The sequence below is a fragment of the Schistocerca nitens genome, chromosome 8 (assembly GCF_023898315.1).
Source record: "Schistocerca nitens isolate TAMUIC-IGC-003100 chromosome 8, iqSchNite1.1, whole genome shotgun sequence".
Lineage (NCBI taxonomy): Eukaryota > Metazoa > Arthropoda > Insecta > Orthoptera > Acrididae > Schistocerca > Schistocerca nitens.
In genome coordinates this window covers 441,056,763-441,073,627 of record NC_064621.1, presented here as the reverse complement: position 1 = coordinate 441,073,627, position 16,865 = coordinate 441,056,763, and the positions used below count along the sequence as shown (strand labels likewise).

The window sequence follows — 16,865 nt, the reverse complement described above, 5'->3', positions numbered from 1 at the left end:
CCCAAGGCCCCTCTAGCAGTTTCTTTGGCAGTAATTGGTAATGAGATTCAGGTGACCATCACTGCTTTGTTTTGGTACTCTCTTTCCTCAACCTATTTCCTGTTCGACCTTGAATATTTTGAGAAGACTGACGATATTGCCATCAGTAACTAGCCCCCTGTCTGCCCTGGTAACCAACCCTTTTAAGGAGGCCTTTGAAGATAGAGTACTTGAATGAACAGCCCCTAAACCAATTACTGTCTGTTGCAGGTATGGTGACGATATTTTGAAAGTGTGCCTCACGAAGGAGATATTAACTGAGTTTTTACATCACCATTCATAAAAACATACTGTTCACTATAGGCTTAGAGAAAGATGTGGATCTGTCTTTCTGAACATTTTGATGAGACGAAACAATGATGGCACTCTAGGGCATTCAGCTTATCGTAAGCCCACTCATACTGATATGTATTCAGAATCATTGAATTGTCATAATTCATCGCGAACTATGAGTATGCTTAAAACACTTGTTTCTATATCTCACACAATATCAGATGCAGATAGTTTGTCTAAATAACTCGCCCACCTAGAGACAGTGTCTCTAGCTTTTCTTCTGTTTGATGGCAATAATTCGTTTAAAATAGCAAGAATGCTCCGTAATTTTCAGATGAAAGTGGTATTCCGCTGATCTGCTGGAATAGTTGAAGAACAATTCGTTATTGGGAAAGGCTGGAATTTACGCAATACCTTGCCAGTGAGATAAGCTTATATAGATCGGACCACAAGCCCTGTGGAAGAATGCCGCGCTGAACATAAGCGCTGCACTAGCCTTTTGCAACCAAGAAAGCCTACTATTGCCAAACACTTCATCTACACTGTACATTTAATAGAGTGTGATAAAACACTAATTTTGGCCACATCAACATCTTTTTGGGACTGCATTATTAAAAAATCCGTGGAAATGTGCTTGGAGCAAAATCTGATGAGCCCTGATAACAGGTACCAGCTGGATAATGCGTGGACTCCTATCAACTCCACGAAATGCTCAGATCAAAGACGACAGAGGGCACCGACGGCAGCGATTATTGGCTGCACAGAGGACAGCTCAGTTTCGCACTTCTGCCAGCGAGTGCACTGCTGCTGGATATAGTGACCTGTCTGTCAAAATCATTTTGATGCATGTGCAGAATATTCACAGCGCGCTATACAGGGAGATTCAGCTGCCCCTGCCGATGGGTTTTATGCAACCCACAACGCCTTCGAACACCACTTGTGAAATTTTCATATTCTCTCATTTGCTATGAGCAAACTATTAGTCCTACAGAAAAAATGAACAGGATCTTTTTATAGGAAATAAAATGTAGTTAAATTTCGAACTGGTATAAGTTTATGCACGAGGGCATGGTTTTCTATTTGTTCAAGAGTAACGCATATGAAGTTTACTTTTGTACGTTTTTCTTGAATAATTCGAAAACTACAGCCTCTGTCAAAAATGTATCCCAGTACAAAATTTATCTACATTAAATTTCCTAAAAAATGTCCTGTTCATTTTTTTCTGGATGGCTAATACACTCCTGGAAATGGAAAAAAGAACACATTGACACCGGTGTGTCAGACCCACCATACATGCTCCGGACACTGCGAGAGGGCTGTACAAGCAATGATCACACGCACGGCACAGCGGACACACCAGGAACCGCGGTGTTGGCCGTCGAATGGCGCTAGCTGCGCACCGCCGCCGTCAGTGTCAGCCAGTTTGCCGTGGCATACGGAGCTCCATCGCAGTCTTTAACACTGGTAGCATGCCGCGACAGCGTGGACGTGAACCGTATGTGCAGTTGACGGACTTTGAGCGAGGGCGTATAGTGGGCATGCGGGAGGCCGGGTGGACGTACCGCCGAATTGCTCAACACGTGGGGCGTGAGGTCTCCACAGAACATTGATGTTGTCGCCAGTGGTCGGCGGAAGGTGCACGTGCCCGTCGACCTGGGACCGGACCGCAGCGACGCACGGATGCACGCCACGACCGTAGGATCCTACGCAGTGCCGTAGGGGACCGCACCGCCACTTCCCAGCAAATTAGGGACACTGTTGCTCCTGGGGTATCGGCGAGGACCATTCGCAACCGTCTCCATGAAGCTGGGCTACGGTCACGCACACCGTTAGGCCGTCTTCCGCTCACGCCCCAACATCGTGCAGCCCGCCTCCAGTGGTGTCGCGACAGGCGTGAATGGAGGGACGAATGGAGACGTGTCGTCTTCAGCGATGAGAGTCGCTTCTGCCTTGGTGCCAATGATGGTCGTATGCGTGTTTGGCGCCGTGCAGGTGAGCGCCACAATCAGGACTGCATACGACCGAGGCACACAGGGCCAACACCCGGCATCATGGTGTGGGGAGCGATCTCCTACACTGGCCGTACACCACTGGTGATCGTCGAGGGGACACTGAATAGTGCACGGTACATCCAAACCGTCATCGAACCCATCGTTCTACCATTCCTAGACCGGCAAGGGAACTTGCTGTTCCAACAGGACAATGCACGTCCGCATGTATCCCGTGCCACCCAACGTGCTCTAGAAGGTGTAAGTCAACTACCCTGGCCAGCAAGATCTCCGGATCTGTCCCCCATTGAGCATGTTTGGGACTGGATGAAGCGTCGTCTCACGCGGTCTGCACGTCCAGCACGAACGCTGGTCCAACTGAGGCGCCAGGTGGAAATGGCATGGCAAGCCGTTCCACAGGACTACATCCAGCATCTCTACGATCGTCTCCATGGGAGAATAGCAGCCTGCATTGCTGCGAAAGGTGGATATACACTGTACTAGTGCCGACATTGTGCATGCTCCGTTGCCTGTGTCTATGTGCCTGTGGTTCTGTCAGTGTGATCATGTGATGTATCTGACCCCAGGAATGTGTCAATAAAGTTTCCCCTTCCTGAGACAATGAATTCACGGGGTTCTTATTTCAATTTCCAGGAGTGTAGTTTATGCATAGCGAGTGAGAGATTATTAAGATCTTAAGTGTGGTATTTGAAGGTGTTGCGAGTCACATAAAACCCACTGGCAGGGTCAGCTCAATAACAAATCACCCTGTATATTGCAGAACGGAGGACCTCTTCGTCAGTCTTCAGTGGCTCACCTGGAGATGACTGGCAGGAGACCACTAGTAATATCGAGGTGTGTAGTTCTTGATGAATGGCGACGAACCCGAATTTTCTTTGAACACTCAATTCCCCAGAATAATTATAAAGCTCTTATGTAACGGTTGCTGCTCAAATTATTATCTATGCGAACTCGAGAGGATTACGATGTATACCGAATGGCATTTCATATCATCACACCCGGTTCTGAACCCGCATAACAATGACAAATGCAACATTTGTTCTCCTCAACGGCTCGACATGGCTCTAACTATTGCCATGCTGTACGCAAACTTGATCTCATCTGAAAATACGAATTGATGCCACTCTTGAGTTTAGTATTGTTGGGCACACCACTGCCGATGGCAGCCAAGGGAAGCCACAACAGTGATCGTCGTACTGACAGTCGATGCGGCTTTAGAAGTTGTCGCTCGGTCCCTGTGGACACTTATCTCACTGTAAACAAGCCTTTTTCCTCAATCCAGGTACGTGACGTGTCCTAGGCGACCCATATGTCTGTCTTCTGATACGTTCTTCGGGAGAAACTTCCGAGATCGTGCAAGGCATTAAGTATGGTCTCCTAAAACGATCGACCCCATACTCGCACGACCGTAGTGGGATCCCAGTCTCTGCTATCAGCAATATCACGCGTCAGCTATCTCGAAAGTTCATGTTCCAGTCACTCTCAACTACCCACAAGTGCTTGTAAATTTATCTCGTTCTAACACGATCTCCTCACAAAATAAAGCATTTATATGCGACTTTGTGATGTACCTGCTCAGTCTTTCCTTATACAGGGTGAGTCAATAAGTATTGCCACCTAGAATAACTCCTAAAGTATGATAGTAACTGAAAAGTTTGTGGGAAAAATGTTGCATGGGACAACGCGGGCCATAATATGACGTTAGTCTTTTGTTGCTAGGTGGGGACGCGTCAGAGATATGAAGGTCAACTTAGTTTTTTTTAATGGGATCCATAGATTGGTACTTATTTTCTGCTATCTGCTATCGAGACGAATCCAATGATGTGTAACAGTAAGGTCTTTGAAGGTCAACGAGGGTCAAAAAGGTGGTAGCAACGTCCATTTACAGAAGGTGTTCGACCATTGGTACCCAAGCAGTGCTGCAATCCAGTGGTTTAGGAGGAGATGTGAAGCATAAATTCATTCATACATACAGACATACATACACCCACTTTTATGAGACATATGTATGGAGAAACAGACAGAAGTTTATGTGAAAAGTTTCAACTCCAACATTAACATGAAATGTGTCACTATTATCGTCTTTTCAAAAGCCTTTGAGAAGAGTTTAAAAAAGTAAGGCGCTTGATTAAAGAAAGTAATTCCTTTGTTAAATCGGTCGAAACAAGAGTATTATTCACACAACAAAAATAATCTGCCACTATCATATGCTGGAAATCTCATTTCGACATCTGCAATCATTCGCGAAACGTAAGGCTGAGAAAGTTTTGGGTGATCTCCCTGTGCATTTACACGGAAATAAAACAAAGTCCGTGCAACACGTTAGCAAACTCGCCACATTATCTGCTATAGCTTATCAAAACCGCGCCTCGATATACATTCTAAAATAAAACAAGAAAAAGACTCACCACTAAGGAATTATTCGAAAGGGACGGAAACTAGTAGACGTGATGCACATGTACAGGCAAGCAAATGATTATAATTACAGAGCCGGCCGGTGTGGCCGAGCGGTTCTAGGCGCTACAGTCTGGAACCGCGCGACCGCTACGGTCGCAGATTCGAATACTGCCTCGGGCATGGATGTATGTGATGTCCTTAGGTTAGTTAGGTTTAAGTAGTTCTAAGTTCTAGGGGACTGATGACCTGAGAAGTTAAGTCCCATAGTGCTCAGAGCCATTTCAACCATTTTTATAATTGCAGAAAAATTCTATGATTTAGTCAAGAGAAAGAGCTTCAAAAATTGAGCAGGTCAGTAGCGCGTTGGTCCGTCTCTGTCCCTTATGCAAGCAGTTATTCGGCTTGGCATTGACTGATGGATGTTCTGTTGGTAGAGATCTTGCAAAATTCTGTCCAATTGGCGTGTTAGATAGTCAAAATATCGAGATGGTTGGGGGGCCCCTGCACATAATGCTCCAAACGTTGTCAGTTGGAGAGAGATCCGCCGACCTTGCTGGCGAAGGCAGGGTTTGGCAAGCAGGAGGACAAGCAGCAGAAACTCTCGCTGTGTGTGGGCGGGCATTGTCTTGCTGAAATGTAAGCCCAAGACGGTCTACCACGAAGGACAACAAAACGAGGCGTTGAATATCGTCGACAGTATCGCCATACTGTAAGGGTGCCATAGATGACAACGAAGGGGTCCTGCTACGAAAAGAAATGGCACCCCAGAAGATCATGCCTGCTTGTCAGGCCATATGGAGGGCGGCAGTCCCGCCGCTGTCTGGGGCGTCTCCAGACACGTCATTGTTGATCACTTGTGTTGTGGATTTGCAAGAGGGCCAACCCACTAATGTAAGAGGAAGCCGAAAGGCACGCGTTTTAGCTCACGCAGGCTGGCGTGAGGTCTGGAACAGGACAAGGAAGTTAGACTAGAAAAAAAAGGATGTAGCTGGTGGAATACTTAACTTTAATCCATTAATGTTGAACGTAGCTCTTGTCTGTACATTCTTTACAATATCAATAGCAACTGATAATGGCGCCTTGCTAGGTCGTAGCAAATGACGAAGCTGAAGGCTATGCTAACTATCGTCTCGGCAAATGAGAGCGTATTTTGTCAGTGAACCATCGCTAGCAAAGTCGGCTGTACAACTGGGGAGAGTGCTAGGAAGTCTCTCTAGACCTGCCGTGTGGCGGCGCTCGGTCTGCAATCACTGATAGTGGCGACACGCGGGTCCGACGTATACTAACGGACCGCGGCCGATTTAAAGGCTACCACCTAGCAAGTGTGGTGTCTGGCGGTGATACCACACTTGAGATTAGTTCGAAGCGGGGTTCATCACTAAAGACAGTTCTACTTCCGTCAGTGAGATTGCGGTCCGAAGAATAGTCTGGAGATGCCCTGGACAGCGGTGAGATACAGACCCAACAACGAGGACTCGTTGTTGTTTTGGAAAAAGTAATGTACAGGCAGCTTCTCAACCATCTGACCACAAATAACATATTATTAAGAACACAGTTTGGATTTCTGAAGGGTTCTGATATCGAGAAGGCTATTTACACCTACAGCGAAAATGTACTTAATTCATTAAATAACAAATTAGAAGCAGCAGGTATTTTCCGTGGTTTGTCAAAGGCATTTGATTGTGTGAACCACAACATCCTTTTAAATAAATTAGAATTCTATGGTGTCACGGGCAGTGCTGCAAAATGGTTCAAGTCATACCTCGCTAACAGGAAACAAAGGGACTAGTGAATTAAGTCATCAGTCATCATCAGAATGGGAAGAAATTACATGTGGTGTCCCACAAGGATCCATCTTAGGGCCATTGCTTGTTCTTGTGTACATTAATGATCTCTCATCAGTTACACAGCCGGATGCAGAGTTCGTTTTGTTCGTAGATGACACAAGTATTGCCGACCGCGGTGGTCTCGCGGTTCTAGGCGTGCAGTCCGGAACCGTGCGACTGCTGCGGTCGCAGGTTCGAATCCTGCCTCGGGCATGGATGTGTGTGATGTCCTTAGGTTAGTTAGGTTCAAGTAGTTCTAAGTTCTAGGGGACTGATGACCACAGCAGTTGAGTCCCATAGTGCTCAGAACCATTTGAACCATTTTTTGAACACAAGTATTGCAATAAATAGTATGTCGAGTGTAGTTCTGGAAAGATCTGCTAATTTTCATGGATATTAATAAATGGTTTAAAGCCAACTCACTGATATTAAACTTCGAAAAGACTCACTATATGCAATTCAGAACCTGTAAGAGGTTTCCACCCAGCAGATGCATAAAGTATGAAGAGGAGCAGATAGAAGAGGTTGACAGTCTTAAATTCCTGGGATTACAACTTGATAATAAATTCAGTTGGGAGGAGCACACCACAGAACTGCAGAAACGCCTTAACAAATCTGTATTTGCAATTCGAATGTTAGCTGACATAGGCGACATAAAAATAAAAAACTTGCATACTTTGCCTACTTTCATTCCATAATGTCGTATGGTATAATATTCTGGGGTAACTCTTCAAGTCAAACAAAAGTTTTCAGAGTCCAAAAGCATGTAATACGTATTATTTGTGGAGTAAATTCACGGACGTCCTGTACAAACCTCTTCAAAGAACTGGGTATACTAACTACTGCCTCTCAGTATATTTACTCCTTAATGAAATCTGTCCTAAATAATATATCTCTTTTTCCAACAAACAGCTCAGTTCATACATACAATACCAGGAACAAAAATGATCTGCACAAGGACTTAAAAGCGTATACGTATTATTTGTGGAGTAAATTCACGGACGTCCTGTACAAACCTCTTCAAAGAACTGGGTATACTAACTACTGCCTCTCAGTATATTTACTCCTTAATGAAATCTGTCCTAAATAATATATCTCTTTTTCCAACAAACAGCTCAGTTCATACATACAATACCAGGAACAAAAATGATCTGCACAAGGACTTAAAAGCACTTACTTTAGTTCAAAAAATGGTCCACTGCTCAGGAACGATCATCTTCAATAATTTGCCAGCAAACATAAAAAATTTAGTTACAAATAAAGATCAGTTTAAAAGGAGCCTGAAAGACTTACTATTGGCCAACTCCTTCTACTCCACTGACGAATTTTTTAATAGAAACAAATGATGTATTGCATATATTCATACTATTAGTACTGTTATTTCAGATTTTTTTAAAAAAAATTGACATGTTCCACATCCACGAGGATCTCCTCAGCACGGATCTATGGAACGAAAAACTAATCTAATGTAATCTAATATAATCTCTGAGCTGCCGTTTCTTTTCTTTGGTTGTCATCCGCAGCACTGTTACAGCACGGCGGTAAGTCGACGATATTCTACGCCTCGTTTTGTTGCCCATCGTGGCAAGCCGTCTTGGGCTTACATTTCAGCTAGATGATGACCACCCACACACAGCAAGTGTTTCTACTGCTTGTCTTCGTGTTTGCCGAACACTACCTTGGCCAGCAAGGTCGCCGGATCTGTCCTCAATCGAGAACGTTTGGAGCATTGCGGACAGGGCCGTTCGATGAGGTCGGGATTTTGACGATCTCAGGTGCCAGTCAGACAGAATTTGGCACTGTGTCCCTAAGAAAAAATCGACAACTCTGTCAATGAATGCCAAGCCTAATAAGTGCTTGCACAAGACTCAGAGGTGGAACGACGTGTTATTGTCTTGCTCCAATTGTGAAACTCTGTCTCTTGAATAAATCATCCAATTTTTCTGGAATTGTAATCATTTGTTTTGAAAGTTTACCTTCTAACCTCCTTGCCTAGGGACGCCAGATGAAAGTTGATGTCGTCAAGCCCTGAATCAAAATCGCGCAACGGATAACTGGGGAGGAGAGCTTGAGAGCGCTACCTAGAGAGCGTGCCCTTTCTGTACGGTACTAGGCAAGGGGCTGGAGGGCTCACACGCTGATGTGTGGGTCCCTGCATTCTGTAGCTTTTATTTTAAATGAATTCCTTTAACTTGACTTCTTTGTGATTTTTAAGGTATGTTAAAGATTGATGACAGTTGATTACTTATTTATTTTAAACATTATCACTCGACTTTACAGCGATTGCAGCAATTGTTTCAGTTTACAGATACTACAATTTTACAACTTATAGCTCGGGTATATTATATACTAATCTGCACGCACATTTCTACGGGTAAGACGGAATTGCGTTGGCCAAATGTATACCACCAAAGCCTCCCAATATTTTACATAGGACATTTACTATGTGAGGAGGATAACGGGCAAACTGGGGACCAGATACTTTAACACAGGGGGTCAAATTTCCGGAATTAAACGAGCACATTCATTACCGTGCACAATCCGAAGCTTGAAATAAAAGAATTAGTACAAATATTCAAATACCTCTCTTCCATGCGTGAACATTGAGACAGACGCACTGAGGGCACGTCTGCTCACTTACCCGTCTTCTGTAACCACCCCTGAGAACATGGCGGGCACCCGGAGGTCTTCCTGGGCCCCGGTGGAATGGCCGTGACCAATCTCTCCACACCAGATCTTGTGACACTGGAAAGTCTTTGACTTTTACCTGCCTGTGCTGTCCCTCTGATCCCCTACCCAGGAGTAAGGTTGGCACTACTATACTACAGAACTACTTCCCAACAAAGATTTGGCCACGCTTTAAGGAAAGGTGTGAGGAGGATTAGGAAAGTTCATGTGCAGATTCACATCCACGTACAAGAAATGCATAATACACGACATATATAAATACGTATTATGAAGCCTGACACATTTCTTTCCACCCGTCCACATGGGTTCTGTTGCACCCGCGGCCGGCCGCGTCGTGTAATAAAATTGGCTGCGGAGCCGCCTCTGTTTCTATTTCCCGATGCGAGCGAGCAGCGAAACCTGCTGCTTATAGAGCGGAAACTACTGTATCGTTTCAGTTTGTCCGCACTTGTAGATCACATCCGTAGGTCTCTCTCCAGTTCGGAGAATTCCTTCGTGGTGTGTATTTTTTTTTCTTTTTTTTACTATATTTACTCTTTCTGGATATATTCGATGTGACTTATCTTCCCTGTCCCACCCTGCACGCGGCACCTGCAGCTGACGGGGGGCGTGTTTGTGCGTGTCGCAGTCGTCGGGCAGCACGCGGCGTTCGTCGCGGGGCACGGGGACGCCGCGCCACCTGTCGAGCGCGGCCTCCTCGCGCCTCGGCCTGGGCCTCAACCCCGGGGAGGCGTCCGGCGGCAGCCGGCACTGCGGCCTGCAGATGGCCGCGGCCCCGATGGGGGCGGCGGGGGCGGACGCGGACGCGGAGGCGGAGGGCGCGCCCGCCGCGGCCGGCCTGCAGCTGCTGTCGGTGCCGGGCTGGTCGCGCCGCCTCAGCTCCGTCACGTGCTCCTCGTCCGACACGTCCTACCTGGAGCGGCGAGGCTCCGCCGTCGAGTGCGGGCTGCCCGCGCCGCCCCCGGGCGCCTTCCGCCGCCTGCGGCCGCCGCTGCTGCCGCGCTGCGACGACGTGCGCGACTGGGACTTCTACTACCCCATCGACATACAGGTACAGTGCGCGGCCGACGGCGGAGGAACAACCCGAACTCGCTCCCTCCCACCCAGCGGCTGCCCGCGTTCTGTGTTTTTGGCTGTCCGAAAAATACCACGGCTCTTTTCTTCACCCTCAGACAGGTCACAAAATGCAAATCACAGTGAACATCAAAACTGTTTTATTTGCAACATTTCATAGGGGGCATTCAAAGGAAACCCGGTCACTAGTGTAAAATAACGGTAACGACTTCATTAACTCAAAAATGTAGTTATACACGCTACACATACTCAAAAATAGCCGCCAAAACTGTTGGCAGATTTATCCCATTGCGACACTAACTGGTCGATTCCATCCTTGAAGAAGCTAATAGGTTGCTGTCGGATCCAGGTCTGCACCCAGTCAGACACTTCTATATCTACATCTACATACGTACTCCGCAATCCACCATACGGTGCGTGGCGGAGGGTACCTCGTACCACAACTAGTATCTTCTCTGCCTGTTCCACTCCCAAACAGAACGAGGGGAAAATGACTGCCTATATGCCTCTGTACGAGCCCTAATCTCTCTTATCTTATCTTTGTGGTATTTCCGTGAAATATAAGATGGCGGCAGTAAGCTTGTACTGCAGTCAGCCTCAAATACTGGTTCCCTAAATTTCCTCAGTAGCGATTCACGAAAAGAACGCCTCCTTTCCTCCAGAGACTCCCATCCGAGTTCCTGAAGCATTTCCGTAACACTCGCGTGATGATCAAACCTAACAGTAACAAATCTAGCAGCCCGCCTCTGAATTGCTTCTATGTCCTCCCTCAATCCGACCTGATAGGGATCCCAAACGCTCGAGCAGTACTCAAGAATAGGTCGCACCAGCGTTCTATAAGCGCTCTCCTTTACAGATGAACCACATCTTCCCAAAATTCTACCAATCAACCGAAGACGACTATCCGCCTTCCCCACAACTGCCATTACATGCTTGTCCCACTTCATATCGCTCTGCAATGTTACGCACAAAAATTTTTAATCGACGTGACTGTGTCATGCGCTACACTACTAATGGGGTATTCAAACATTACGGGATTCTTTTTCCTATTCATCTGCATCAATTTACATTTATCTATATTTAGAATTAGCTGACATTCTTTACGCCAATCACACTTCGTCGGCCGTTGCGAATCGATGTCCGCGAATGGCTTCTTTTAGAGGTCCAAACACATGAAGGTCACACGGTGAAAGGTCGGGACTGTACGGTGGATGTTCCAGCGTTTCCCAACGAAACTGCTGCAATGTCGTCTTCACTGCATTGTCCGTGTGTTGGTGGGCATTATCACGCAGGAGGCTAACGCCATTGGCCAACATGACTCGGCGTTTCGACTTCGTGGCTCCTCTAAGGTTATGTAAAGTGGCTTGATAACGCTGGGCATTGATAGTGGTCCCCCGTTCCAGGAACTCGACAAGCAGTGGACCCTTGTGGTAAAAAAAGAAGGACACCGTGACCTTACCACAACTGGTGAGCATAGCCTTTGATTTCTTTGGAGGTGGTGAAGTCGCATGTGTCCACTGCTTGGTCCGACGCTTGCTTTCCGGTTCAAAATCGTGACACCATGTTTCGTCACCTATGGCAATACGCGACAGAAATCAGTATTCCTCCTCATGATAACGTTCCAGAGGACTCAAAGACAGCGACATTCGAGTATTGCTCTGTTCGGCGGTCAGTTGGTCGGGAACCCACCGCGCAGAGATTTTTCGAAAGTTCCAGTGTCGATGCATTATGGAGTGGGCGGTGTCCACTCTAGTACCCAGTAACCGATGGATCTCGTCCACGGTGATCCTGCGGTTGTCCAAGACTAAAGCATTCACTTCCGCAACCATTTCCTGTGTGATGACACGATGAGTCTGTCCAAGACGAGCATCGTCTTCCAGTGACGCGCGCCCCTCAAGGAATCGTTTGCGCCATTCCGCAACACTTGAAAGACTCAGACTGTACTCACCGTACACAACCTTCATCCGTCGATACATTTCACGGCCTCCAACTCCATCCGCTGCCAAAAATCGAATCACTCCTCGTTGTTCCTGCTTACTCGCCTTCACGTGTGGTAGTGGACGATAACTTGTGTGACCACCTTCTCTTCGGCTTGAAACCACACTGGCGCTATTCAACATCAAACGGTGCGTATGCGTCAGTCTCTCTACCAATAGATGGCGCCACCATATCCGCAGTTACGTTGTGCCACCTTACGTGTAAGGCAAAGGACCAAGTTTCATTTGAATGTACCTCATACTACACCTTCCAGCTACTTCTATACACTGAGGAGTCAAAAAATTATGACCACGTACTTAATAGATTGTATGTCCGTCTTTGGAACGAAATACATCACTGATCCTGCGTATCAGGAATCCGAAAGTTTGTTGGTAGGTTTTTGGAGGTATGTGGCATTAGACGTCTACGCACAGGTGATGTAATTCGCGTAAATAACGGGCCGCTGATCTGCGAACGAGGTGCTGGTTTCCAATATGGTTCCAGATGGGTTCCATAGGATTTAAATCAGGCGAATTTGGTTGCCGAAAAGTCAACGTCAGTTCACTATAAGGCTCCTCAAATCAGTATCACGGTTCTGGCTGTAAGACATGGACAGTTATACTGACGAAAGATGACACTGTCGTAAGGGAAGACATCAAGCATGAAGGGATACAGGTGGTTCGCAGCCGTCATCGTGTCTTCGATTACTACTACAGAGAGCCGCCAGTCGCCTCGACGACAGCGAGCTGTTGTAGGAAGAAACGTAATTCACCCGAAGAGCCGACGCGTTTTCAGTGACTCATGGTCGAAGCCCGATGGTCCCGTGACCACTGCAGGCGTAACTGTCGATGTCGTTGTGTCATCACAGGAACACGTAGGGGGCATCATCTGCGGAGTACCATGCTCAACAATGTACAATGTTCTCCGAAACACGTGTGCGTGCACCAGCATTGTGCTCCTTTGACGGAGTCGCCACAGATCAAAATCTGTCCTACTTTACAGAGCAGACGAGCCTCTGAACCCCACGCTCTGTGAAAAGTCGTGGACGTCTAACCATTTAGCGCTTAATGGTAGCTTCACTGTCCTTCTACCTCTTTCCGTAGATGTTCTAGACAGGAGTACGTGAACATTCGACCAGCTTCGCCGTTTTCGAGATACTTGTTCATAGGCTCTGCGTAATAATAATCTGCCCTTTATCAAAGTCGCTTATTTCAATGGATATCGTCATTTGTAGCCCGTATCTTCGCTAGTGTGATCCCCATACGTCTCCGCTCCGCTTACATACTTTTGTTACGCGTCATGTGCCCGCAAGGCCACCAGGCCGCATCCAACGTCGTGGTGGGCAGCGGTCATAATGTTTCGGTTGTTCAGTGTGTATAGCCACCACTCCGACTTAAGGTCCGATCACCCATGTCCGGGCTGTGTCAGGACAGAGCACTGGACGAGTGACTGTCGGGATCCAGACCGTTTCTCTGCGAACCACACATAACCGAGTCTCGTTCGCGTTTCCGCTGTTCCTTGTAGTGACTCGGAAGAAGTGGTCTGTGTTTCTGTTTGTGAAAGTTCTAAATATAATAGGGAATTTTCATAATAGTGAATTGCGACTTACAGCTCTTGCTTTAGAGGAAGAACAAAAAGGAGCGAGGCAAAAAAAAGAAGAGATATGTGGATTCAAAGTGCCTGGAAAAAAGACTAGCACAGAGATAATTTCAGACATTATGTCCTCATCACATTAATGATGAGATAAAGTTTTATTTGTGGGGTCCTGCCCAGTCGTCGCTTATAGGGTGCCTAAAGGATGCAGCGTTCTCGGATAGCTATACAACAACTCAAGCAAATCACATTAATAGTTTTTATTACAATAATGAAGATTGACAATACTTAACTTTGTATTTACAACAAATGTCGCAAGCAATGGGCAATATGCAGACAGTAATGTTCTTCGTTACAGACAATGTCCATACAAGCAGTGGATATGGATCACTAATAACTGTTCTGCGAGTACCGATCTACAACTGTGCGGCCGAGGCTGGCAGGGGCGGTGCTTATATTCTCTTCTTGTAGAGGCCGCTAACGTTGTGGCGCGGTCCCTGTCAGCGGGCTGTTTGGCTGACGTCGTCTCACAGTCTTCTCTGTGGTTACGTTCTGAATCTTCGTGCCGGTGCTTGTGGTTACGCAGAACATTATCAGCATTGTAAGATAGTACAGTACACATTTTGTCATCTTTTAAACAAACTAGAAACAAAGACAGTGGATCAGAAGGAAACTGCTGAAGGACCCGAAATATCACCAAAGCTTCGAAACCTACCTTGAACTCGTGGGATAGTACTAGATGCTGCATTTACTGTACGAGACTACCTAAAAACTCCCTAAATTCTTCACAGGGGAGTTTGAAATAGCAAGAATGCGTCGCCTTGATATATAATGATGGGCATGAAGCCAAAATTTCAATTTACTTGCAAAATAAAAAATAAATAAATATCTTTCTGGTATTAAAATTTGTATAATTTTTACCTTACCTTTGATCTGAAAATCTGTTGCAATTTTTCCAGACTTTGTACTTGGCATTCCAGTATTTTTCATTTGTCTCGTAGTAAAGCACAAGAAACTTACGAACTTCTTCCATTAGTCTTTCCACACCATTTTTTTGTATACAAAACAATCTTGCATAGCCCGCAAAACGATTCTACCGTTGCGTGGTCCGGCACGTGAGAATTTAAACAGAACAAATTCCGCCCGGCACGCTCTCAGCTCACTGACGTTCCTCGAGAACGGCCGGGTCATGTGTCGACCACTACATTTATTCTGATGGTGTATTTCGTCCTCCATCCGCTTCAAAAAATCGACTCTGTTTTTCATCTTAAACCGATGTTTCGAGTTTCTTCATCAAAATAGCACTTAAAACAACTGAATTGGATACAGGGAAGTTGTTTAGAAATCAACTTAAAGATCTCTCAGTGAGCCTCCACGCCCAGTTTCCGCTTAATTTACATGTCAGTGTAAAATTTCGACAACATATGCTATACAACTGTTTCTCAAGTTGGAATCTCTGTCAGAAGATACGCTTTACGATGCTTTTATGTTTCCCTTATATGCCTTTTGTTTCCGAGTATTGTTTTCTTTATAGACTTTTCTGACAATATTACGAAAAGAATATATTACTGTTCACTATATAGCGGATACGCTGAGGCCGGCCGCGGTGGTCTAGCGGTTCTAGGCGCTCAGTCCGGAACCGCGCGACTGCTACGGTCGCAGGTTCGAATCCTGCCTCGGGCATGGATGTGTGTGATGTCCTTAGGTTAGTTAGGTTTAAGTAGTTCTAAGTTCTAGGGGACTGATGACCACAGATGATAAGTCCCATAGTGCTCAGAGCCATTTGAACGATTTTTTTTTTTTTTTTTTGGATACGCTGAGTCGCAGATAAGTACAACAAAAAGCTGTCAAACAAGTAAGCTTTCGGCCAAAAAGGCCTTCATCGAAATTAGACAACATACACGCACACACTCAAGCAAACGCAACTCACACACACATTACCACAGTCTCTGGCTGCCGAGGTAAGTCCGAAGGAAGATACATACTGATCAATTACAATTATTCGATGTAATTATTTCTAGAATAAAAATTTGTGGTTGAAATGACGTAATTGTAGTCTATACTGATCAGCCAGGCCACCGACCTACTGTCGATATAAACTCGTAGAAGGGACAGCAGTGTCACCTGCCGAGAAATGACTGCTAATCAGACATGCGCGCGGTGCATGTAGTATCAGTGAGCGTGTTGTCCGTGCGTAGAATGGGGAAGGCACCGAGGGCAGATTGTGATAACCCGGAGGTTCGGCAAGAACATTTCGGAAACTGCACGGCTTGTCGGGCTTTCGAGGAGTACAGTGGTGATCAAATCAAGGTGCAACCACGTTCAGACGTCGTGGGGTTGGGCGGCCACCCCTCATTACACATGTCGGACATCGTACACTGGGCAGACTGGTTAAACAGGACAGGGCAGCGAACTGTGGTGGAACTAACATCAGATTTGTCGCTGTGCAGAATACAAGTGTTTCTGAACACATACGAGGGGCGTTTGAAATGTCAGTGCAAAGTCCGAGAGATGGCACCACCAGCGTGTATCGAGGTCATTTTTAGTTAACAGCATCTTTGGAAAGAACGCACACCAAGTTTCAGCCATATTGGTCTATTTCTTTGTGTTTGGCATTCGTGTGAATCAAGGAAAACGAGTGATTATCAAAAAATGGACGAAAAAGAATTTCGTGTGACGGTTAAACATTACTTTATGGAAGGCAAAACGCCTCAGGAGACTAAAGAGAAGCTTGATAAACATTACGGTGACTCTGCGCCTTCGATTAGAACAGTTTATAAGTGGTATCAAAATTTTCGGAGTGACCATAGGGGCACAAGTGATACTGAACGTTTTGGACACCCTGTGGAGGTTACAACCCCAGAAATCATTGATAAAATCCATGATATGGTGATGAAATATGGTGATGGATGGCAGAAGAGTTAAGGTGTGTGAGATTGCTAGTGCTGTGGGCATCTCGAATGAACGGGTACATAATATTTTGCATAAA

The 16,865-nt window shown here is 46.0% G+C and overlaps 1 protein-coding gene across 1 annotated transcript in view; it reads left to right on the top strand.

Annotated features, from left to right (window-relative positions):
• Positions 1-16,865, top strand: part of LOC126199600 (uncharacterized) — a 1,222,178-nt gene that overhangs the window by 1,149,881 nt on the left and 55,432 nt on the right. Inside the window, exon 6 of the mRNA XM_049936527.1 lies at positions 9,861-10,283. Within this exon, the coding sequence (XP_049792484.1) occupies positions 9,861-10,283 (423 nt within the window). The remainder of the gene's footprint in view (positions 1-9,860; positions 10,284-16,865) is intronic.